This window comes from Rhea americana, unplaced genomic scaffold (genome assembly GCF_003343005.1).
Source record: "Rhea americana isolate MKP2758 unplaced genomic scaffold, rheAme1 scaffold_9, whole genome shotgun sequence".
NCBI lineage: Eukaryota > Metazoa > Chordata > Aves > Rheiformes > Rheidae > Rhea > Rhea americana.
This window is the reverse complement of record NW_028187088.1, coordinates 2,817,174-2,842,682: the sequence shown is the minus strand read 5'-3', so window position 1 is coordinate 2,842,682 and position 25,509 is coordinate 2,817,174. Positions and strand designations below refer to the sequence as shown.

At 38.8% G+C, this 25,509-nt stretch overlaps 1 protein-coding gene across 2 annotated transcripts in view; it reads left to right on the top strand.

Annotated features, from left to right (window-relative positions):
- Positions 1 to 6,583: 6,583 nt before the first annotated feature.
- Positions 6,584 to 25,509, top strand: part of AEBP2 (AE binding protein 2) — a 51,882-nt gene continuing 32,956 nt past the window's right edge. For both annotated transcript variants that reach the window (XM_085323974.1, XM_085323973.1), the window contains exon 1: positions 6,584 to 7,269. In XM_085323974.1, coding sequence (XP_085180100.1) covers positions 6,623 to 7,269 — 647 coding nt within the window. In that variant the 5' untranslated portion in view covers positions 6,584 to 6,622. The remainder of the gene's footprint in view (positions 7,270 to 25,509) is intronic.

Here is a 25,509-nt window from a genome sequence, read left to right as displayed (position 1 = left end):
AAAGGGAAGTTTTAAAGCAATCCTAGAAAAATACGGAAAAGCTGCTGTATATTTGTACTCCTTCCAAGCTATGATTTGTATTTAATTAGCATTCAATTCATTATTCATTTCTGTTTGGTTGTAATGGTTACACACTGGTTTTSCAACATGCAAGATCTTTATTACTCTTCTGGTTTTAAAAAGAATCCCAGTGTGTACAAAGAGAGACTCTGTAATTGACTTKATATCTACTTAAAAAGGGGGGGGAGGGGAAAACTATTGATTTACAGACTAGTGTGCTCCTGCAGACTTGCCCCCTCTGTTGGAGTACCCTACCCCATCTTAACTATAATGTCCTGTAGTAACTGACCTGAAGAAAATAAATGGAGGTACTAGTAGCAATTCTGTATGTGTGGTTGGGTGCACACCTTCATTTAAAGCTGGAATCCAGCTCTGTTTTGCATAAGAATGAAGAAAACATGCATTCCCCAAAGTAACAGCATGTAAAGACTTTTTAATCTGGAGACAAATATGTTAATTATCTTTGGTTAAAACTAATCTAAATTGCACCCTTTAGGAATGTTGATTCTTCTGAGACTCAAGAATGTTGGCCTTCTTTTATTGAAAAACAAGTTGTGCCAAGTAAAATAATGTATACAAGGAAATACAGGGTACTTTGGGATGAGGAGAAAATGTCTCTCTGATAATTTACATAGATGTATGGTTCAAATCATAATATGCAAGAAAAATATGGGCAATATGCATGACAAGGAGATGCTCTATTTGCTTGRATAGTATTACATGTATTATTATTTTATCTATTAACATGATCACCTATTTAAATTTATCTACTAATATGATCATYTATTTAAATTTTTTAATGCAATAATTGGAAACCTTTCTGAATAGTTTCAAAGAAGAACATATCTCATTTTTAGCATATATATATTCCAGCCTCTGGAATGCCCCAAAATGTAGAGGCACAAGATGACAGAATTAACATTCAGATAGATATACCAGTATAAAAAATATTGCAAGTCACTTAGTTTTTGAAGCAAATTCTGAGTTGATTGTCAGTCGTAATAATAATACTCAACTAGTAGCTCATCTTGGCTACACAGTATCCATCTTAAATTCTGTATTTATGTTTCTTTCTTTTTCTCTCTTTTTTTTTTTTTGCAACAGCCTGTAAAGCCTGTAAACTAACAGCATTATGAGGCCTTCTAATTCCTTGAACTTAAAGCTTTATAATATTTCCCTTATAAGAAATCTTCACAATTTCTTACTTGTTTTGCTTTTCTTACTTATTTTCCTTCAGTATCATGTGGCAGTGATTAAAGAAGAGGTCGTACATATTTGTAACGTATTTGATTCCTTTTGATTATATCTGCAGATATATGTTCTGCAATAACTGCAGAACATGGTCTTCCTCTTACTGTTTCTGTTATATACAAATTAACACAAAGGTGCCCTGATCTCAGCTGGTTTACAGGGTGTTACGGTAGTAAATGCAATACAAATAATATTAGGACATGTTCTGGATAACATCTAGAATGATGGATAGGGTTTTCCATTCCTGAACCAGCTACAGATTCTTTTTGTAACCCTAGTAAATTTTTAATTTCTCTGTCCCTTGTTTTTCCTATTCCTCAAATGGGAATTTAAAGGGAAGTTAAATTAYATTTAACTGAGCTATCTGGAGTTTTGTGAAGTTTCATGACCAATATCACCAAAAYGCCATTTTATTTTTTTTTCTTCTAGTTACCACTGAAATGGGTTCTTTCATCTAGCTCATGATGTGAATTTCAGAGCCAGCTGTGCTGGCCCAACAGATGGGGCAGTGTGTCACCATGACAGCTGTAACAAAACAAGGGCAGAGAAGAGGGGGAGAAGGACCCTAGCAATATCTAGAAGTCATGCTGCCACGGCGTGTTTTGCAACATCAGTCTACAGCCTCAGCTTTGGGTTTCAGCCTAATAGAACAGAGACTCCAGGCAAACATGCCTTCCCAACAGGCTTCCTTGAACCAACCTGAGATGTGATGTTTCCTATGGTCATGGCCCTGGTTTTAAGCAAATACGGGAAAAGATTAAAGGTAACTTTAAAAAGAGAGTAGAAGCTGAATTTAAAGGGAGGATTAACTGGCTGCTGCAGGAGAGGGTGGGGTTAGAAATACAATTGCACTATGAAGTAGTTTCAGTTTGGTTTGAAGGGAAGGGTGAGAAATGAGTGCTAGATGCTTACTTGAAGGAATGGGAGGTTTCAGCCTCTTCCTCAAGACCTTGGATGTGGCAKTTGGATGGGGCAGGGTGGGGTAGAAAGAAAGGAAGGCGCAGTTTCCAGAGGCTGCTGAGTATGTGGATTATTGTGAGCAAGGTGAGTCATGAAGTTCAGGCAGCAGGAATTTCCTGCAGAGTGTTTAAGATATGCATGTGGAGGCAGGAGGGAAAGAAAAGCGCTCAGTGACAGTGTCTCATTTTACAGAATTTCCCCACGTATCCTAACAAGTACAAGACAGAATGTCATTTTTCCTGTATCTTACACCTATGGTATTTTTCTCTCTCTCTTTATAGGCCTTTCTCACTGTTTTGAAGTATTTTGTTTGCATACTATACATTATGGCGTATTTTGACGTTGATCAACATTAGGTAAAAAATTGCATTAGAAGTATCAAAGCTGAGCTACTTCTGGTGATCTCACCCAAGTGTCCTTTGGAAAACAAAACCAAGCAACAACAAACACCACCACCAGCAGCCCCTGCAAAGTTGTTGTGACTCAAGAAAAGAAGGAACTACTTTTCTGGACTGTACTCATTACTGACTCTGCTGTCAATGCGAACGCCCTGCACCTTTGTATTCCTGAAGTGAGACAGTAACAGCTATGCTCCTAATTTCTTCTCCCTGTTCTGCTGTGTTGGCAATGCTATACAAACGTCTCAGAGATTTATGAAGCTTGTTGTTTGTTCTTGTATGAGAGGAGAATGCTTCTACTTGAACACTTTGCCATGAACAAGCTTTCACTAGYTTATTTACTGACCTCTGTTTTCTTTCGTACCTTGCTGAGAATATCTTCAGAGTACCAGAGATCAGTATGTCTCATCATAAGTCCCTTAGCTTTAAAGTATTGTCTCTGTTGTAATAGGATCATGGCAATTAAACTGAGCATACCAGAAACCCTTCATGTGAATGGCAAAGTAACATCCACCTTTACAGTGTAAGTGGACATGTAAGTTCTTTTATCTAAAGGATTTCCTATATCAGCATATCTTTTGCTTTGAGCTTTTATTAGACAATAGATATACAGCTGATTTTGATGCTTTTGCAAGTTCTAGACCCACCTGTTCTCAGACAGACCTCTTCTTTTAAGACTGGAGCAGGGTTTGAAAAAGTCAAAAGAAGAAAAGGGAGATTTGCCTTGGCTAAGCTGGATAAATTGTCACAGAAAAATCTCAATAACAAAAGATTCAAGTCGTCATTGCTGCTTGTTTGACTTTATTATAGTGCTTGAGGATCAAGTCTGGACTGAGAATTTGGTGGTTTTGAAAAACAGAGCAGGGCACCAGGAGATGATAAAAAGATATTTCTTTGATCACTATCACAGTAGTAGCCTTGGTACTGATCTCTTGCTTAAATGCTAACTGCTTTCCATTAGGCAAGTTCCATACCATCCTTCCTATTCACTTGTATCCTGAGGTTTACTCAGTGGCCCTCTTTGAATAAACAAATAGCTACCTAATGAACTGTCATCTCTACTGCTCTACTTAGGGAAGTGAAAAGTGGGAGGTCTGAATCACCCTGTATACTTTCGGTACACAAACAGAAGGAACCTTGGCTGCACGTATGATTTCAGGAAACTCAGAGAGATTAAAAAAAAATATATAGCGAGAAATGGTACTGTGGAATGTATTTGCACAACATACATTAAAGTACCTGGAGTTTGTTGATATAAATAACTTTTCCCTTCCCTTCCTTTTTTTGCTCATATTCATAGGTTGTTAAGGATGCCTTTTATGTAGTTCTAGTACACATTTTTGGTTTCTCATGACCTGGTACTTCTCTGATTCTGTCCCTCACTACTACTGCTTGTAGAGAACGCTAGAAAGAAAGGGAATTTGGGATAGAAGGGGCATAGGAATTGTTCCAGTTACTGCTGCCTTTTAACTGAGTCAAAAGGGTTCTGTTTAATTCTTTTTTTAAACCTTGCTTACTGTGTGAGAAGACTAGTGACAGCAGCTCCCATGCAGGAGTGCCACCCCTTTGTAACTGAAGGGGGAGGTATAGATCCAGTTGTCATTTTGGGTTGAGGAAGTGGTGGGGGCAAAGAGGATGTAGAAGCTCAAAGTTTGGTGACTGTTTAGCGGAGTTAGTAGACCAATGATACATATACTAAATATACATACACTGGGATTATAGAAGTCCTCATTCTGAATTGTGTCTACTGGGTCATTTTAAGCATTCTTACCAATTCCATTTTCTAGCTGAATCTGGTTTCTAGAATCTGAAAAACTGTCATGACTTTTTTGCTTTTTTTAAAAAAAAAATTCTTATACTCATCTGCAGGTTAAAGATGTCATTAGTTTGTCTTTAAAGATTAATTCAATGTCATGTTCCTTTGCTCCAATACTGTGTTACTATTTCACCATTGTGTCATTTTATTTTGATGTTGCTACACTATCGATTGCGGATGTTGCTGCTAACAACTACTTCGTTGATGGGCTGGATACCATCTCCAGTTATGCTTATGCAGGTCTTTCTTAGGATCATGTTTACCTGAATTTAGTCCAATGTAGTTAACTCTTGCTTGAATCTAGGATCTCTGTGATGTGCCAGAAATGCTTGCTAGAACTTGAACTGGTGATGTTCTTCCTACTATACAGAATGCACAATGTTCTTCTGGACTGAGTTGTGGTTCTGTGTTTTGTTKTTTGTTTTTAAACTAAGCTACCACTGTTTCATACTTTTTCAAAATGTGCCAAGCTCTGTAAGAGCTGGGTAAAGACTGACAAGATGTATATATGACATCTAAAATTCATATGGAATGTATGTTATGTATTCAAGTATTCCCCTCATCCCTCCAAAAATCTGTCAAACCACCTAATTTATCTGTTTTTTTTTCAGTTTCTACCTACTTTCCTGCTTTACTGCAGATCTCCATCCTATCAACCTTTTCTAATCATTTCCATGTGACAGTATTATCAAATGTTTCTCAAGGTCTGCGCAAATAAAACCCTTGTTAAATAACCAATCAAGTTAGTCTGGCATGATCTGCCCTTTGTAAATTTTATCCCATTTTACATTTATATTAAAATGCCTTTAAGTTTCATAATTGTTCTGAAGTCTTTGCATACGATTGACAATCATCTGTTCATCTGTCATTCACCTTTCCTTAAGTACATGCACCACATATTGTTATCAGATGGCATARTTCCCAACTTAACAAATTTACTAATCCTTGCCCCTCTAAAATGAAACTAATTTATCAAAAAGAGATTATCCAATTTCCCCAGTTCTAGAACATCTAAGTCTTTAGTTTTACTTCCACTTAAATGCAATAATTTACATTTTCCATTCACCATTAGTCATACCGCTTTTGCTCCCTCAGCCAACATGTTCTGTACTGAAAATGGAGGCTTAAGGCCATATCGAGTTTGTTCTCTTTGCTCTCCCCTCACTGCATAGCTGGCCTATTTCTTCATTCCTTTCTGTTTTATTACTGAAAACCTTTTTCTGTCTCTTTTGTGCCCCAGCTGAGGTTGTCTTTTGACAACCCTCACTCAGTAACGTCACATCTTGACCTGTACCCTGTAGCTCTCTTTGCTGAGGAGCCTTGTTTCTCCCTTTCTCATAAGCTCTGTATTCTGCTTCCCCCCTCCCTTTAGTAACTATTAGTCCAGTTAGCCCTGGCTTCCCTACAGCTTCCCTCCCCCACGCTTCCCCTTTCTGTCACAGACACAAATTTCTCTCAAGTTTTTTTTCCTTTTGCCCTGCCTGGCGGCAGCCCTGCGCGCCAGCCCTGGGGCTACCCAACTTGAGCGGTTTTTTTAACAGAGCAGGAGCCCACTGTGCCGCCGGGGTGTCTTGTTGGGAAGCGGGAGATGGGGGGGGGGGAAAGCAATGAGGCTGCTGGCGCAACTCGCGGTCGGGAGGGACGTGTTCCCCCATGCCGGGCTCGTCCTGCGGGACTTCCCTCTGCACAGGACGACTCAGCGGCTCTGCCCGCCCCACTGACGCGGAGAAATGCGGGAGGGGAAGGCTGCTGCTGGGCCGTGACGCGCCTTGTGCGAAGCGTTGCGAGCAACGCAGGASTTCCCCCTCCCCCCGCCTTCCTCGCGGCGGGCTCGGCCGTTAACGCCCCTCCCGCGCGCCTCCTTCGCCCCTCTGGAAACGCGGCGCGCGGAGCCCGCCGCCGCTCCGCCCTTCCCACGTTGTTTGTCCCCGGGCGCGCTCCGTAGCGCGTGCGGCGGCGCCCCGAGCCCCTCCTCTCTGCGGCTCGCGCCGCCGCGCGATTGTGCGGGTGAGGAGGGCAAGGGCGGGGGAGCGCGGGCGCGCGCCCGGCGCACGCACGCTCGCACACGCGCGCGCCCCAGCCGCGCGCGCCCGCCCGGCCCCGCTCGATCGCTCGCTCGCAGCGACTCGGAGGCGCCATGGCGGCCGCTCTCAGCGACATGGCGGAGCCCGAGGGGCTGCTGCTGCTTCCCGGCGCGGCGGCCGCCGCGGCGGCGGAGGAGGAGGAGGAGGCGGCGGCGGCTGCCGCTGCCGGGGCTGGATCCTCGTCGTCGCCTTCGTCCTCCGCAGCGGAGGCGGAGTCGCTGCTGCTGCTGAACGGCGAGGCGGAGAGCATGTCGGAGCCAAGCCCGGAGAGCGCCAGCCAGGCCGGGGACGGGGAGGACGAGGACGACGASGAGGAGGAGGAGGAGGAGGAAGAGGAGGAGGGCGGCGAGGAGGAGGAGAGCAGCCTGGTGGGCAGCAGCAGCACGAGCAGCGGCTGCTGCAGCGACGAGACCCGCTCGCCGAGCCCCGGCGGCAGCAGCGAGGCCGACGCCAAGGAGGAGCCCAAGGGCCCCCGGGGCAGCCAGGAGGACGGGCTGGGCCGCGGCGGCGGCGGGGGCGGCGGGAGCAGCTCCAGCAGCGTGTCCAGCGGCGGAGACGAGGGCTACGGCACCGGCGGCGGCGGCGGCGGCAGCAGCAGCGGCAGCAGTAGCAGCTGCAGCGCCACGTCGGGGGGCCGGCGGGGCAGCCTGGAGATGTCCTCGGACGGGGAGCCCTTGAGCCGCATGGACTCGGAGGACAGGTCAGTGCCGTCGCGGCCGCCCGCGCCCTTCCTCGCCGGCCGCCGCCATGTCCCGCCGCCGCGCGGCCCCCTGCCCCCCCCCCCCCCCCCGGCGCCCAACGGCCCCCGACCGCCCCGCCCAACCGCCCCCAGCCGCCGCGGGGCCCCCGGGCGCCATCGCGGCCGCGGGGCTGGGGCTGGGGCGGCGGCCCCGGCCCCGCGGCTGTCATGTCAGCCACAGGTTTCCCGGGCCAACTTGTGCCGCCTCGCCTCGCCCTGCCTGCCCCCGCCGGGGCCCTCTGCCCCTTCGGGCCGTGCCCGAAATCCGCCCCCCCTCCCGGCCTGCGGGGGGTGTGCTGTGCCCCACCGGCCCCGAGGGAGTTGCGGAGCCGCAGAAGTCGGTCGCCGCATAGGTGTTTTACCGCTAATCGCAGCAAGTACTCCGCTGGGTTACCAGCGCGGAGCAGTGTGTGCTTAGGTGGCATTACTTGGTTGTTATCTTCCTTAGAAGCTGGTATTTTCTTCTCTTTTATTTTTTTTCCTCCTCCCGAAGATGCTGGGGTTGTACTTTGCGTTAAAGCACAGGCAGGATGCCCTAAAGCTTAGGGTTGGGAAGTATTCTGCGGACTTGTGCTGCCTGCGCACCCGTAGAAGTGTTTCGGTGCTACAAACACAGACAGGTCAATCCTTTCAAGCGCAGGAGAGAAAAAGTAGTTTACTAAAATAAAGAGATAGCCGGTCTTTCAGCATTAAGCATGTACAAGGAAAAAGCTTGCACAGTATTAAGTATGGCAGAATAATTAAATATAAAAGTTATCCTTGGATGAATTCTGTAACAGTAAATGTGCAAATTGTTTGGACTCTGGATCATCTTTCTTGTTTTGAGACTTTAGCTTAGTTCTTGTGGAAAAGCACGACTGAATTCTCACACATGATTGAATTCTGCCTTTCAGGTATTGTTTAGTCTAGAACTTCCAAAGATTGCGGTTTATGTAGTGGCTTTTTCAGATGTGTATGCTATACTTGAATTAAACTGAAGATAGGATGCTTAAACTGAAGTTAGGATACTTAAAACACTGTACGGCCTTTCACTAGTTTGTCCTGTCACATAGGTTAAGAAATTAGTGTACTATTTCTCATCTCAGTTTAGCCTAAAAACAGTATTTCACTTCCCTGATAGAATTACTGTTAAGTAAAAATTATAATTTGATTTAAATCAAATAGGCTTTTTCTTAAGATAGTTCCATTGTTAAGGTGTGAAGAATTACATGTCTTGTTCCAGATATGTATTTTCAGAATACACTAGAGTGAATCCTGTGTACATGTGCAAATACCCATATTTCAGAAGTGTGGCATTAGTAAATCTAACCTCGAATATTGAAACAAGCAAACAGAATCCCTGTGAGTCAGTTTCCCAAGACCATGTAATTGTCCTGAAAGTTCTGAGACTAGAAAAAAGCCTTAATTATTTGATTTCCCTCTAACTTCTGAGACTTCGGGGTTCACTGGAGTCATATTTTCTTTTCTCTATACATGTGCAACATCAGAAAGCATTTTTTTGTGAAAGCTGAGATTTTACATGAAATCATGTAAGTATGAGAGTAGGCTTCTGGAAAAACAGCAGATATGTAATGGAGTTTTAAGATGATAATTTCTTTCTTTTTTTTTTTCTTTTTTTTTTTTACATCTAATTTAAATCTAATCATGGTCTGTCTTGAGTCCAGATCAACTGCGAGTGGAGAAAATAACAAAAGTGAGTTGCAGTTGGTTTTCAGGTACAGTTGGTATCATGTCTTGCTCGTGCACTCCAAAGCTAGTGTCCTGTTTCCTTTCTGCATCGTTGTTTTTGTGTTTCTCTTGCTGTAGGGACATAGCATGTCCCTATGTACGCACTCTTTATTGCTCCTTTGCAGTACCATTGGCACAGATTCACTTGCGGGAGCGGGATCCTTTGTGTTTAKCTGTTTAAGGATTCTGCCTTCTTTTTAATCTTCGTAAAGTTTCACCTTGAGCTTCCGGGCGGAAAATGTGGGGATGCTCAGAAGGCACTGTAATTCACAGACACGTCGCTGTAATTTCAAAGCCTGTTAGTTGAGCTGGGTAGGTAGTAGTAGCAGTGCTACTAAGGATGCCATTTGTTATTCCTGATGATTGAAAGTTTCATTTTAGGTGCGCTCCTCACTGCAGCATGGTAGACTGTATTACTATTTTTGCTACATGTAATCCAACAAGTCACTTGCTTGACCTACTGATCCAAATGATTGCTGTTCTCTGGCAGTGAGTCAGAACATATGTCGCTTTTGAATGGTTAGCCAGATAAGCAGTGTTGTAAAAAGTAGGGGATATGCAGAAAAGCTGAAGAGTACGTAAGGTAAGATGGTGAAGTACCACGGAAGAGCTGGGAATAGTTTAGACTTACAAATGGAGGTACAGGTTTATGATTAAATAATAAAATCCTTAAAAATTTTAACCATTCGTTGATTCGGGCACCTCTGCATTAAAGTATAAAATCTGCGACTTTTGGAGAATGGTATTTTATCTGTTAAGTGATGTTTTATATTAAATAGTATATTGTGCAGTATTTTGTGATTTTTAACTGTTTGTATTCTTAATGGAGCTTCTGAATTTTTACCTCTGTAGTCCTAAATAACTTGGCCTATACTTACGTTATAGTGTGCTGTGGAGTAAGATTACCTGGGGGAGGGAAGAGAGAAAGAAAGAAATTGAATTAGCATACTTGACTTGTACAGTCCCAGGATTAAGCAAGAGGAAGCTGGTAGAAGGGTATAGTTGATAAAGATTCTCCTGTTAAGACTGCTGTAGTCAGGTTTGGTAATATCAGATCGTACCCTCAGGCTTTGGATTTTTTTTCTTGTTTCTTTAGAAAATTTGAATAAATAAGAGGGTGTGGTAAGAGGGCCTGAATTCCTTGAGTGATCAAATTCCTTTTTCTCTGTGCATGCTCTTTATCATTCTCTGCAATTATCAAAGAATTAGAGTTTTTGAGTTAGATGATATGAAATATAAACTTACACTATATATGTTTGGATCATATGCCAGCTTTTCCTGTTCAACTGAAATTTTTTTTAACTACTGTTCATCTAACTAATACTGATACTTTGAATGGATATCTGCTAATAAAAAAAAAATGGGGGGGCATTACTCTAGGAAATTTCCTGTACTGTAGGAATATTTCAAATTATTATTTGAAATAATAGAAGAAATATAATGTCCAAAAATGATGCCCTGAAATTTAGGGTGAATTTTAACCACCACTTTCTATGCACATAGATTTTGTACTTTGTTTGAATAGATGTGTTTTACAGAAACACCACCAAAAAGCAAAACCCAAGCTGGTACCTAGGATAACCATGTGGCATTCTCAGTTTAATATTAGTGATCAGTGTTCAGGGCAATAACTCTGGAGTGATTACAGATCAGTGAGATACTAATCTTAAAATAAAAATAATAAAAGAAAAGCTGAAGTGATAATTCTTTTTCTAAGATCAAAACGCAGGCTTAGCTGTGTTTGATTTAGATGACTGTTAGTGGCAGAGCTAAGCCACGCTTTTTCCTGGGAATTGTGCTAACTTCCTACTACTGTGCTGAAGTTGGCCTGCCTTTTATCCTGCCCGGGTCAGCTATCTTAAGAGTAATAGGCCAAAATTAACTCTAGTTACCCTCCAGATCTGTACAAGGACAAAGCCATGTGACTGCTGATAGTTTTCTTCTGCTTTTCAGGCATGTGTTGAAAGAATGGATAAGTTTTTCCACAGTTCTCTGTAGCAGCTTATCTTACTACAATGCTGGGAAACGTTTGAGATGCTTCTAAAACCAAAAATAATGGTTCAATTAGTAATAAGCACTGTAAGTGACTTTAGCCTCTTGTACCAAACCAAGACGTAAGCAAATGCATGGATCTGAGTACAAATAGCTGATCTGAATGCCGTGAAGCTGTATCAGCAGCTCAGTGATGCATTATTGCTGAACTACAATATTTATTTAGAAACATTTTAAGTATTACATTACTCATTTAAATATTGTCTAAGAGTAAGTTTATTATGGAAGTGTATTTAAGTTTGAAATAGCCTTGTTATCGGATTTTATGTTTGATTTAGAGAACAATGATAGACATTACAACTGTAATAAAATATTTCAGAAGAAATAAATCATTTTCTAAGCCGTACAGCTAATAAGGGTCCAACTTCCCTTTCTCCCCTTCCACCACAGACACGCTTGTGAATTTGTCTTGCATCTTTGTACCCTTTCCTAGAAGTTACCTCAGTTCCTGTTTCTTGTAATATCTTTGACCTTCTCTAGCACTTGCTTCTTTGCTCCATCTTCTTACTAACTGGGCAAGAAGCACTGCAAAATGTGTTTCAGTTGGAGGTATGCGTGAGCAGCTTTGCCGACTGGTACATAAGTGCTGATTGACTAATTGGTAGGCCAAACATAACAGGTAGCTGTTGGACTATGATGTAATCTTTCCTTCGGGCACAGCACTGATTTGTATCTGTCTTTCTGTACAGTGGACGATTTTAATGAAGCTGGTAAGATTAGAGGAGTTTTTTTTGTTTTTTTGAGCCTTTTTCACTTTATTGAAATTCATTGACAGAATCAAAATTATTAGGAGGCACTGACAAAACGATGGTACAAACATCACTTTCTAAGAAAACTAGTCTAAAATTAATATTAAAAGAAACTTAGCTATTGTAAACTGTATTAGACTTGTACAATATTTCTAGAAATGGTATTGTTTTTATGCAATAGGTGAGTGATTCTTCACTCAGTCTTAAAACTTTTTAAAATTGATTTTAAAATCAAGGCCACCTTAGCCTTTTGTATGTATGTTGATTTAAAAAAAAATCCTCTTAATTCTTTAAAGGTTTAAATATTGTCCTTATTTGATCATGTTCTTAAACTTGCAGTCTTAAAACTGAATAATTTTCCAGACTGATTTGGCAGTGACACATGAATTATAAGAATGACAGTTATGAAGGCAGAAGGGAAATCTGAAATACGATCAGGAAGGCATATGGTTCTAATACCTTTGCATCATGTATCTATGTGACCAGATTATAAAGTTCTTTAGACCTCTTTTGCTACATAGTCTCACTTGCTCCCATCCAGGAAGTGAAGATCATTCATTAGCACTTGTGGCAAGATGGTTAAGTCATTAAATTTTTTTAGTGTGTATGTATAATATTGATGTGTCACAGTGGGCAGTTGGCTCTGTAGATGATTACCTGGGATATCAACATTCTGCCGAACATTATATTAACAGTGTTTGACTGCAATTATTGTTACTATTTTTTTGCTTTCAAATTGCAAAATAAAATCCTTGCTTACATAGAGGTTGTGATCAAGCCTTTTTGGCACTGAAGAAAGTAGCTTTTGATGGGGAGACAAAATAGCCTAGATACTTTGCAAAGCTAATGTTTTTATTACTAAAGAAGTTGCTGGGTATAACTGAGTGGTTAACATGAGGTCTTTTTATGAATTAGGTGAAAGAGCTTGGTCTCATGTTATTGCAGTAATATTTAAATATACTTCCTAGAATTTAAGAAAAGTATCTTCCTACTCAATATAAGAGATAGGTGGTATTATTTTTGTTGTTTGTTGGCATCTGCAGAGGTATTTTTGCATTTTGTTTGTTAAGTCTGTGATGCTGTTAAGGCTGGTAACGTTTGTATATGAGGCATGATCGGTGGGCAGTTTCAGGGAATTTCCTGGGCATTCGTGGAAAGAACTGTGCTTCACCCCCCCCACCCCTCCCACTTTCCATTTAATKTAAAGTGGAGGTTGTGTCTTTTCCAAATAAATGTTTTGGCTGCATATAATGTCATGCATTTCTGGAGTTGCTTACGGATCAGACTTAACTTTTTTTGCAATTACATCATTTTCCAGTAACCACTCATCTTACTCACCTCTACGCATCTTTCCAATAGCTTTAGTTAATAATAATAATAATGTACTAGTCAGTTAGAGAATAATGATGGGGAAATGGGCAGTATGCAGAGCTAATGTGGAAGGCACCAGTATGAAAGTATGCCTAGAACCCACTGTGTTGAGGAAGTTGTAGAACAATCTGTTATTGAGTAGAAGAGTGGGGACATAGAGCAGAAGGGAACAGATGGAGCACTTGAGGTGGGAATAGGGGTTTCTGGCAAGGGAGAAAAGTGAAATATGCACAGAAAACTTTTGGCATGATAGGGAATGAAATATGTCTAGTCGCCTGAGAAAAAGTGAGAGCTTATGAGGGAAGTGGAAAATTAGTCCTTGTCATAAAGGAGCTAAGTAATTGCAGGGAATGCTTGAAATAGGTGGTACTAGGAAGGTAATCTCCAACTAACTCATGCATGGGGGGACAAGATGGGGGAAGGGGTCAACAGAAGAGAGTAATGAACTTCTTGAGTGAGCAGTGAGTCTCTTTCAGGCTCCTTGTTGCTTCTAAAAAGCGGTGACATGACCTGCCAAAAAACAAAATTGGTAATTTTGGAAGGTTGTTCAAGATAATGGAACTTTTTTGTTTAGTCATCTATGTAACTAGGACGTTTCTGTAGCTTTGTATGCCTGGTGTCCAGAGTTGTTCATGTTTAGAATATGAATATGTTAAAATAAATTTGGYTTAGAAGATGAAATATAAATATTCCTTATTATACTTGCTATTTATCATTTATTTTGCAGTGCATTGAGATAGTGTATACAATTATACAAAATCTTAAGTTATCATTTTGGAAAACTTAAAAACAAAACATCAAGAAAATAAATGTACAGCCTCTAACTCAAGATATTGGTGTATGTATGGGGTCCCCCCCCCCATGGCAAAATGCAAAACATAGTGACCTGGAATTTGTTTTTCCATGTCTAGTTTTCCTCTCTATACAGTTCTCTCTATAATAGGATTTAAGGTCTTAAATGATATTTACCTAAACTTCTGATTGCTTAGGTTTAATGGATGCTTTCTTTATTATAATAGAGGGTTACATAAGACATATGCTGAAATATTTGATATAAAAGAAGATTTAATCTGATAAAGTCTTGAAAATGTATCAAACATTGTCATCATGATGCATAGTATAAGATTCTGTTATCCAAATAGCTTGAGAAACGTCACTGAATAAAAAGAACCTAAGATACTGAGTTCAGACTTAAAACAAGATTACTGGCACATGTAATGTTAGTATCCTTTATGAAATATACTTTACGTATGCAAGAATGCAGCATAACCTCCACTTGTAGTTAATCTTAACATTCAACATAGCATCTTGTAATAATTACCATTTGCCCTGTAAAATTGCAGTTAAGTCCTCATTTTGATATTATAGTTTATTACACTGTAATCATAAGTCAGGTGCATGCTAGTAAGTATAAGAAAAATTTTATATTTAAATGATCTTAAAGGTTCAGATAAAGTATTTTCATTATGTTCACAATAAGTAAGGAAATCACTTTTTTTTTTTCCTTTGAAATAAAACTACTTTTGGAATGTCTTTAGTAGATTTCCATAGGCTGACTTGCATGTCAAGCTGTATATTGGACAATTTATACAAGAACTAGTTAATAAAGTCTTTAGTAGAAAGGAATCTGACCTTAATTATGGCCTTTATATTATGAATTGAGTCCATTAGTGTAGTTTTACATTGCTGGTTTCTCTGCTTTTGTTGACTGGCTTATACTCAAAGTAGCAAAGATTCTGTAAGTATGAACAGGCAAAGTTGCTACTTCATAGAATGCTATGGTGTCTGTGTTTCTTTTCTCTGTTTCTTAAGTCAAACCTAACGTGACAATAACTGAAATTGGAGCTTTTGGGGGGTCTTTTTTGTGTATAGTCTCTTTTGCATCTTTTTTTCTGTTCATTTTCTGAGTTTCACATTTAGTATGGGGGGAAACGTGTCTTGGGGATGGGAGAATGGGACAACAATGTTAGCACCTGGCAGAATTTACTTGACATGGTATCTGAATATTTTTGACTTCCATTGCTGACTAGAATTTAGATTGGTTATGATTCTCAGAATGTAAAATGCACAGTAAAAAAAATAAATTCTGGCAGTTGTGCAACTATCRGAAGCATTTATTTTGTGCCCATCTTAGTTAAGCTGTTTGTAAAAGACACTATCAGTAAAGATTTAAAATTATGAACCACTTGTTACTGTTCCCTGACTTTCCAAGGAGATAGTCAAGTTGAAGATAATGTGGTTCCCAGAAATGAAAGTCAGGGTTATTTGTATCTTTAAGGCAGAGATACTTACAGTTTCTTGATTTGTGTAATACTTTTGCGTATGTAGTCTTTTTTGCTGTCATATCACAAGGCATGCACATTTATCTTGCTGTATTCTCTCACTGATCTTCTAATATTTTGGTATTTCATGTTTCTTTATCATATTATTGATTCCTCTGTATGGTACAAATTGGACGATAACCTAGTTTTGTGTTATGTAAATCTATGAATCCAGGTATTCTAGGGCTAACAACCTATATAATCAAATAGGTAATTCAGGAGAGTGGAAAGAGCTACAGAGAGGTGGTGATTCAGAACACACTTTCTCAGTCTTGTTTTGTTTCCTGTGCGTGTTTGTTATTTTAAGTTCCTTTGATTTCTCTCTCTTGAAGAGCTTTTCTAACTTCTCCCACTTCTATATCATCAAACTGAAGTGTTTGTAGTGTGGCTCATTTTTCAAGGTATTTCTACCTAACCTAGAAAGAACTTTATTCTAAAATAAGCTACTGCCAAAAGAAATTTCTAAATAAGTCTTTAATGTTATCATTTGTCAAAGTGAAATTATCTCTCCCTGATTTCTTTAATTTTCCCCTGTGTTGATTTTTTAGTAATTGCATAACTGTATAGGTTTTCAATAAGGAATTTTGCCAGCTTGTTTTTAAGATTGATTTCTGAAAATTTCATGAGTCTTGTTCATTTCAGGAAGCTTTTGTTAGAATAACTTAATAAAAAAAAGCCTTGGTGGAATTTCCAAAAAAATGGAAATTCCAAAAATTCCAGATAAATGTAATTCAGAAGCAGAAGTGCTTCTAAGAGAACTGATGCTTTTAACGCATGCAATTGTGCAAATCCTTGTCTTTTTTCTTTCTTCATAAGGTGACCTAGTAAACATACTTTTTACCTATTTGAAGGTATCAGGAACCTGAAAGCATTTCCAGAAAGCTTTTACTTCTGTTTTCCTCTTTTTTTTTAATCCCTCTTTTAAACTTTTCTTATAACATATCTCTTAGATGCTGGTTTAATTCTCCTTCATTTTGTTGCCTTACAAAACAACTCTACTGACAGCTGCAATTTTTCGGTATACTGTTTTTATTCCCTTGCTTTTGAAGAGCCATGGAGTCAGTTGTGTTGTTGACTATCAGTGGACTGTATCAGGAGCTGCAAGAGCGAATGTGAATAGAAGGTACTGTCTTCAGAATGTAGTGGTGGATTTTACTTCACATAGTTCTGGATTATTGTTCGGATGCAGGCATTCTTGTGTCTTGTAAAATGTCTGCAAAAGAAAATAAAAATGCAGTGTTTTGCAATCTGTTTTTCTTGTTTTTATGGTGGTTTATATGCATATATTGAATTTCTTTTACTGATGGTAGATTTTCCTGAGTTCAGGAACTGATGACTATCCGAGACACTATATGATTTTGAATAGAGCCTATTAAATTGAAAACAAATGGTTTTCCTGGAAAAAAAAAACAAAAACAAAAAAAACTAATCATCAAAAAACTAATTAGAAATTCAGGTAACTGAAGTTATTTTCTGTCTACTGTGAGGATTCTCTCTAGATTACTTGCTAATTAAATTAAATACATATATTAAAAAAATCTGTAGGAGTGCTAAAGCTTTATGGCATTTCTATACTGGAATAAGACTACACATGTTAAAGTAAGGGAAACTATTGTGGAACAGAAATGTTTCTAATTTGGGGAATTAAATTGGTGATCATGGAAATTTAAGAGTAGAAGTATGTTTGTTACCAATATAGGAATAATACATCATAAAACAAAAAAAATGACCAAATGTAGGGAGTGGAACAAGAAAGATGAGGCAAGTGTTAATTTTTTGCACTCTGTTGCTCATAGTGATGGCTTGGTTTTTGTGAGCTCGTCATTTTTTCTTCAGATCTGTTTTAATCACGTTTTTAAATTGATGCCATGGTCGTTTGGAGAGCATAAGGCAAAGATGAATTTAAGTCTGCTTGGGTAACTGTGAATAGTGGCCTTGAGCATTGCATTTTATTGTATATTGGTACCTTGTTGATAGTAACATCATAAAGATGTTGACATTAACATTTACTTAATATTCATTGCAGGCCAATGATAGTTAATACAAAAACATGAATTTATTCTTCTTCTGCATCTATTTTTGAGCCCATTTGACAATTTCTGGTATCAAGGTCAGTTGTACCATTGAAATTGTTAGCAATTAAAAACACTGGTAGTCCTACTTTAGTTCTTAATAGCCTTGATCTGCAGTTCTTACTCTTCAGTGTAACAAAAAGTAGATGATGCTTCTGGGAGAACATGTAGCCATTCCCACATTTGCAAGTGATGAAGATTTTTATCAAAAAAGTGATTTATTTCCTAGGACCGATGAAGAAGCTTCATATTAAAGATGGGAGGTTAGACTTGATAACTTTCAAACATCATAAGGATTTTTATTGCTTGACCATTGATGGTTAAAAGAAGTTTATAGGAAGTGGTGAGTGTAAATCACTTTCAATTTGTTATCCTTAAGAGCTCTAAAAATGTTAAATATTCTGTCTACTAACCACTATATTCCAGAGTTCTGCTTCTCATTTTGAAAAGGAATAGAATAATGGGGAAACCTATGAAGCTTAAATTTCTTTATTCTTGACTTTTCCTAGTCAAATGAAAACGATGAAGTGCCCAGGTATGTCACTGAACAGCTTACTGCACCTATCTTTTTTTTTTTTTTTTTCCCTTGCAGTTTTGTTTTGTTTTTACTTGGCATCTGTAATTGAATCATTGGGGTTTGTGTCTCATGGGTCAGTGAAAACTGAAACTGGCAGTTTTTTTTTTTTAATCATTAGAATATTCACATACTTTCAGTGAAGTTCATCATATTTGGATTCTTGAATGTTAATTATGCCTTTCATCTAGTCAGAAGCAGTCCTACATGAGTTTCGTGCTTTGTGACTTGATTTTCACTCTGTACATTATATGGAATTGTTTTTGAAGATTCTTCTATTGCATTTAGTGTATTTAGTGTGCAGCTTCCTGGCTACTCAGTAGTGTTGGCTTTAGCTACCGTATCCCCTGAAAACTCTGCTGGTTTTTATTGTGTTATGTTACAAGATGAGGTTATTTATAATAGTCAAAATAATTTCCCTTGGTGTTAGCTGAAATCAGCTGAGTCTTTTGCCTACCTACTGAACATCTGGGGACTGGAAGCTAAGCATTCTCAGTGGAGGTTCTGCAACTCTGAAATGAGCTCCTGTTGATCAGACTGAACTAGTGCTTGCTGACCCTCAAGGGCATGGTGTAAGGCCCATCTGTTAGGTCTGAATTTGCCTGAGGGAAGGTTACTTCAGTTAAAGTCTAGAGGGAGTATGTTTAGCAGACATTAAAAATACGGTAGTAAATTGACTGGGCTGTTGTATTGGTGTATGTTTGGTGCGTGACTGTGCTATTGCTTCAAGTGGACAGTTGCTAATGGGGGAGTTCATGGAAAGTAAAGAATCATGCTGTTTCTGCATGTTTTGTTTTTGTAATTTCTTTTAGACTCTTACTGTCTGCAGTTATGAAAAATTAAAAGGAGGAAGATTTTGGGGTAGGCATCTCATTCATTAAATTGAATGGATTACTTGAAGTAGTGAGGAAATTAATCTCTTTGGAGAGCTAAGTACATATCAGGAATGATGTGCAATATAACGTTTTCTTCAATGCATTAAATCACAGGCTCATTGTATTTTCATTTGCATTTAACTGTACACAGCAATTAGTGCAGAAATGTGCATGTCATAAGTTATGTGGTTTAAAATTTGTGCATTTAAGTTGGAAAGAATTTGGAGGAGCTTTTTTTTTTAAATCTTAAAGAACACTTTTCTATTTACATGGCTCCAACAATTACTTAATTCCATTTTGGTCCTTAAAGAAGGAGAAGAATCGAGGATTGAAAATGCTTGAAGAACTTTTGTTCTTTATAAAGTGAAAATAATGGCTTATGAAGTGAAAATAATGGCTTATAACTACTAATGACTTTTCAGCTCTTATCACTGATGCTTATCAGTTTTAAGATTATTTTTAAATACCTTTTGGACTGGTTTCAACCAGCTAGATTGATTTGGTTCACATGCAGATGCAGATTGTGCAGATGCTAACCTTTAACATGAAAGTGATGTTAAAAAAATCTTAATCCTCTTGACTTTGAAGGTTTATTATGCTATGTTAGCTATGGGTATAATGTAAAAATAATACCTTAAGCAGTGCTTTTGAGGTAATGGTTCCTCTATTTATGCTTTTGTTAATTGTAATGCCTAATGAACAGACTTTAAATTTCAGTATCATTTCAAAGTTCGTATTAGCAGAGGAAAAGTTATAGGAGGAGGGAGAAAGGTCTGACTCTTCTGAGAAGATGCTGTGTTTCCAATTCTACCTTGCTCCATTTGGAAGGCATTGTTTGCCAGTGTTTGAGGACTTGATAAAACGAGGTGTGTGTGTGTGGTAAGGCATTTTAAAGATTTGTGTCCTTGATTCTTGTTTCTAGCACTGTGATTTTTTGCTTCAGGCTGATTCTGGTACTCAGATTAGGATGAAAATGGGGGTAGTATAAGCTTGAAGTCTATGTTGTGCTTGCTGTAACAGTTTTAAATTTTAGTAATTAGTCAGTCTTCTGAGTGGTGGTTCTTAAAAACAGCTATTGTGCACGCAGGCTCTCTCCAGCAGTGACTGTTTTTGATGCGCTATTGTTTGGGATGACCCCCGAGTTGAACTCTCTGGAACTCAAATGTCTAATGTTCTTCATCAGGCTATGGTCTATAGATCCATTACAATGGAACTGGAGCCTGCTTACAGCTTGGGAGCAAAATAAGACCTGTCTGTCACTGGCAATAGGGGAATACCACAAGCGCTTAAGTTCTACTAGTGTCATTCTGCCTTGATAGTGGCAGTCAGGATTTAAACAGATCTCTGTGCTGGGGAAAAGTCTTTCTTCTTCTTCTTCTTCTTCTTCTTCTTCTTCTTTTCTGCAACGAGGAAAAACTCACTTTAACTTACTGAGCTAAAAATTTGTTATAGTATCTTCATTTTGTTATCAGTAGTTTTCCAGAATACTCATTTTCCTTACTTTGTTCTGTTTCCTCTCCTTTGATACATATTACTAGTTTCTGACTTGCAGGCTTTGTGGATTTCGATGAGAAAGTGAAAGGAAAGCAGAATGATGTGCTTTCCATTATTACCTTTCCTTTGCTAAGGACCTTCTCCCTTTCTTGGATCATCCCAAGTATATACCGAGTCAGATTAGATTGAAAAGTCCCATTCAGAGATGAAAGATATACAGGCACTGTCTTAGTATTTCAAATGAGGCTGAGCTGACTTACTTCCATTCTTGTGGTCAGGAAAAGACGGAAGTGGACTAAAAAAATATCAGAATGTGTGGACACATCTAACCTCCATGCATATCCTGCCTCATGTCCTTTCTGAAAACCTAAAGAACAAAAAAAGTGAGTGAATCAGCAGGCCTAACAAAAACAGTCTTCACAGTATTCAGCAGCAGCCACAGCTTTGATTATAAACTTACCATTGTCTTTCAGCTGTGTCTTGAAATGGCAATTCGGTAGCAAATGATCTTCCAAGTCGTTGTCTTTTCTAGTGCCGTGTATGCTATACATACAAAAGTTTCCTGATCTTTTCTCATTGCATAGGATACTGGTAGACAAAATGTGTGCATGCTTGACCTGTATAAAACATTACGGTACAGAGGAAAGATGTATTTGGTCTTAGAAGGATTCTCTTCACAGCTTTTACTTTTCGTGGATGCCCCAGGACTCATTGAGTGTGACAGAAAATAATCTAGGTCCTCTGAGTACTGATGGATTCCTGATCACCTAGAATGCCCTGCTTCTGGAGGCAGGGGAGAAAAAATACCGAGCTAGGCATGGTCCTGAGTGCAGTCTGTATTGGGGATCCTGCTTTAGCAGGAGCTTGGACCAGCTGATCTCCAGAGRTCTTTTCCAACCTCTGGAATTCTGTGATTTTGTGAAAATCACAAATTTAAATTCATGTTTTTGTTTAAGGGGTTATTTCTAGTGAATGAATGTGTCAGGGCAGCACTTTGGGGAAAATTGCCAAAAGAAACAATTAGAAAAAAGTGATCTGTTGTGTGATTGCTTCTTGCCATTTTGTTTTATAAGCATTTTAACTATTTCTATGGTTGGTTCTCCAATAACAATATGATTGGTCTACTTAATATCCTACATAAGGTTTATTAAAACTAGGAGAAAGGAGGAATGCTGTTAAATAAATAAATTATTGACCTGTTAAAACTCAACTGGATTTGACAGTTGAATAGAATTCAGCACTATTGAATCAATCATAGAAGCATGGTCAAGTGTAGCACTTCATCCTCAACTTCCAACAAATTCCATGTGCTTTTTTTCTTTTTTTTAAGTGCTGTGGGCTACTTTTTCTATTTGTGTTCCTCTGGTATTAAATTTTGATATAATGCATAAACTAATCTGTCAGCTCTTACCAAACACTTAGGCTATTAGAACCAAATCAAGCAAACATTTAAACTATTAGAACTTAAGCATTCAAACTATCACAACCGAATCAGCTTTCTAAGTGTTACTGTTTTCTCGAGTCATTAATAAGCTTATATCTTTCTGTATCTATCTGTATATAGAAATATCTTATATATACTTAAATCTTTTCCTGGATCAATATTACTAGTTCCATCTCTTCGATCTTTTTTCCTGAAAATGAATGTATTTTCTACAAGTGGTCTAGCATACATAGAATGTCTGACTACTTGTGTTTCTTAAGTTGCAAAAATTAGTGACCTGTGACTTTGTACCATAAAGTGGCCAAAGTATGTTGCATTTGCAGTGTGAAATAAACACTCATTTGCTACAAGTTGGTTAATTTTATGTTTTTTCATCTTTGTTTAGAGAAGTTAATCAGATTTCATGGCTGTGAACTGAAGAAACCATTCACACATGCCCTTCACAAAACTCAGTATGAGTTAGGTATTCTAATTGTCTTACTTAAGGCCAGGCCTTAGAAGAATAGTACCCTTGAGAAGTACACTCAACTCAATAACCATTCTTAATCTGTACTTATGGTCTCCAGCTCTATACCTTTTATTTGAGTATTGGCTTATGCTCTTCTGAGAGGGTTTTGAGAGTGGTACCAGTGCTGTCAAGAGATATAGAAACATGGACTATAAATTGCTTAGAAGTTTGAGTTCCTAGTTAATAAATAAATAAATAAATCTTTTGGTACCTCTCAACCATGAGAAGGTTTATGCATTTGAAGTGATCTGAGGCAGCTATGGTATGAGTAGTGTATCTGCAGTGCTTTGCCATCTTGGTTAAGCAGCTTCCTGTTTAAACCACTGGTCTGTATAACATTACCATATTCAACACAAGTGCTCAGGCTATGTGCCATCTTGTACACATTTAAAACTTTTCCTTAACACTGATTTTGAGAAGTGTATATTTTGATTACTCTAGAACTCTGGTATATGGGATTAGATGAAATTATTTCTTCAATTCTTCTTTTTCATCCTATGGGTTAACTTTACTTTCATAACACAGTTTTAAGGATGTTACTTTCAGGAATAATTTTTGGCTTTAGGCATCATCTGAGGAAGGAAGGGTTGTCAGACCCCTAGTATACCTATTGTGGGCCTGACTTCGTGGAAAAAATGGTATTGTTTGCAACGTATTTTACATTTAAAGCTATGCCAATTTTCTAGAAGGATCCTAAACTACTCTTATGAGTAGTTTGCAGTTAGTGGCTGTTAACACTGTTGGGACTGGTAGCTTCAGCACGGTGCTATGCTAGCTCTTTTTTTTTTCCTTAATGAACATACAAAATAGTCTTTTGGGGAAAGAAAGCAGTTTTGAACAGATTCAAAGCCAGATCTGTGTGGTAGTCACAGATGGTGAGTTTACGTAGTAAGAAGGGAACTGAGGTTACTTTTTGGAGGGGAAAAAGGCGGGGAGGAAAGAAGAGGAGTGATGACAAGATGTGTAATCTTCAAGATATAGAAAAGGGAAGAAAATAAAAATAATGGGCACACGTAAAAGCATTGCATAGCAGGAAAAAGCCATTACGACTTTTGCAGGGAGAAGTCGCACCTTGCAAATTACTAGATTTTTTTTTTTTGAGGGGAAGGGAGAAATCGAGAAAATAAGATATGGTATTTGCATGACGTTTTAGAGGTTTGAATTTGATATACTTTAATTAAAGTAAAATCCTGTTGTCAGGGGCTGTAAAACTAAATTATTTGGAGGAGAAAGATTCTTTTGGGGGTTAATTTTGAAAACAAAAGCCTAAGAATAATTGTTCATTTTTAATAATAGCAGGAGACAAGTTGATCAGAAGGGGATTTCAAAGGGATCTGTTCTTGGAATACGATAGTCAGCATTTTCGTAAATGTTGCCTTACTGATAACTCTCTTTTTCAGATCAGAGTTTAACTAATGATACCAGATTACTCAGAGTAGTTAAAAAGTTAAAACTAAAGCCTAACAAGTAAAAACTATTGCCAAGGGAATCTGTTATTGTGATTAAGCCATGAAATTTGATATTGATAAATTCAGAAGAATGCAGATAGTGGATGAGGGAAAAAGTCTAAACAAGGCAAATAAGCAAGGAGATTTTGAAACCATAGATGTCACATAAAAAATTACTGGCTCAGTAGTGATTAAATAAGACAGGTAACGTAAGAAATCTGTAGTAAAGTCTTTGAAAACAAAAGAGAAAACGTGTTAATGATGTACGTTTTGAATAACGATGCAGTTCTTGTTTCATCCATCTCAAAAATAAGTAGGATAACAACAAATACCTAAAAAGTTTTCAGTCATGGTCGGAAAGATGGAACAGCACCCATACCTGTAAAAGCAGGATACTTTGGCACAGGAAAGATATGCAAGAGGCTCGGGGAGAAAAGGAGTATGATTACAGTTTATAAAATCATAAATATTTTGTGGAAATGAATGGGACATTATTGTTTTCTCTTTCTTTAAAGTAATTTCATTGAGTGTTCCTTGCACTTGGTTTGGAATAATATTTAAAGACAGCTATGTAAAGCTTACTGCTACATACAGGGCTGTATTAGCAAAAATGTAGCTATCAGGTGAGTAAAAGTGATTCTTCCCTTCTATGCACTTGCATCTGGATTTGTGTGTCCAGTTTGGGGCTCATTTCAGATACTGACACATGGAGAAAATCCAGTGCAGGGCCTCCAAGGTGATTAAAAGGCTTAAACAGGCTGAGGATAGAGGCTGAGTGAATTGTGTTTATTCAGTTTTGAGGAAAGAAAGGTAGAGTTACTGTTTGTTTCAGTGACCAGATGGGGAGTATAGAAAAGGAGGAGCCAGAGTCTTCTCAAGCATACAGTTGGTAATCATAGAATCATAGAATTGGTAAGGTTGGAGGGGACCTCTGGAGATCATCTAGTCCAACCCCCCTGCTCAAGCAGCGTCACCTAGAGAATGTTAGACAGGATTGCAGCAACAAGGACCCCCCCTTGCTGAAGCCCAGGCTTGAACCAGGGACCTTCAGATCTTTAATCTAACCTAACGCTCTTCTAGCTGAGCTATTTCAGCCCCCCAAAACAAGAGGCAACAGGCAGAAGTTCAACACCAGAAATTCTAATGAGATGTTGGGTTTTTTTTTTTCTCCTCCAGAGAAAATATTAATCAGACATTAGAAGAGTTGTTCAGAGAGGTAGTAGAATCTCCATCCTTTAAAAACGTCCGTTAAAAACTCAGCTGGACCAGGCTATGGGCAATCTGATCTAAATTTGCCCTGTTTGAGCAGGGGATTGGACCAGCTGACCTCCTGAGGTCCTTTCCAAAATAAACCATTCTGTGACTTGATGGAAGAAAATAATTTAAGAGTTCTAAAAGACTGTGAATAAATTTGTGGAAAAAGAGGTATCTCAGTGGCTGCATGACATGTTGGTTCAGGGACAACTTGTAGCCATCTCCATACTTTTGCTTAAATCTATGTGGTGTGGGTTTTTCTCTTCTCTCTGCTCTGCTCTGCTCTGCTYTCTTTTAAAAAAACAAAAAAA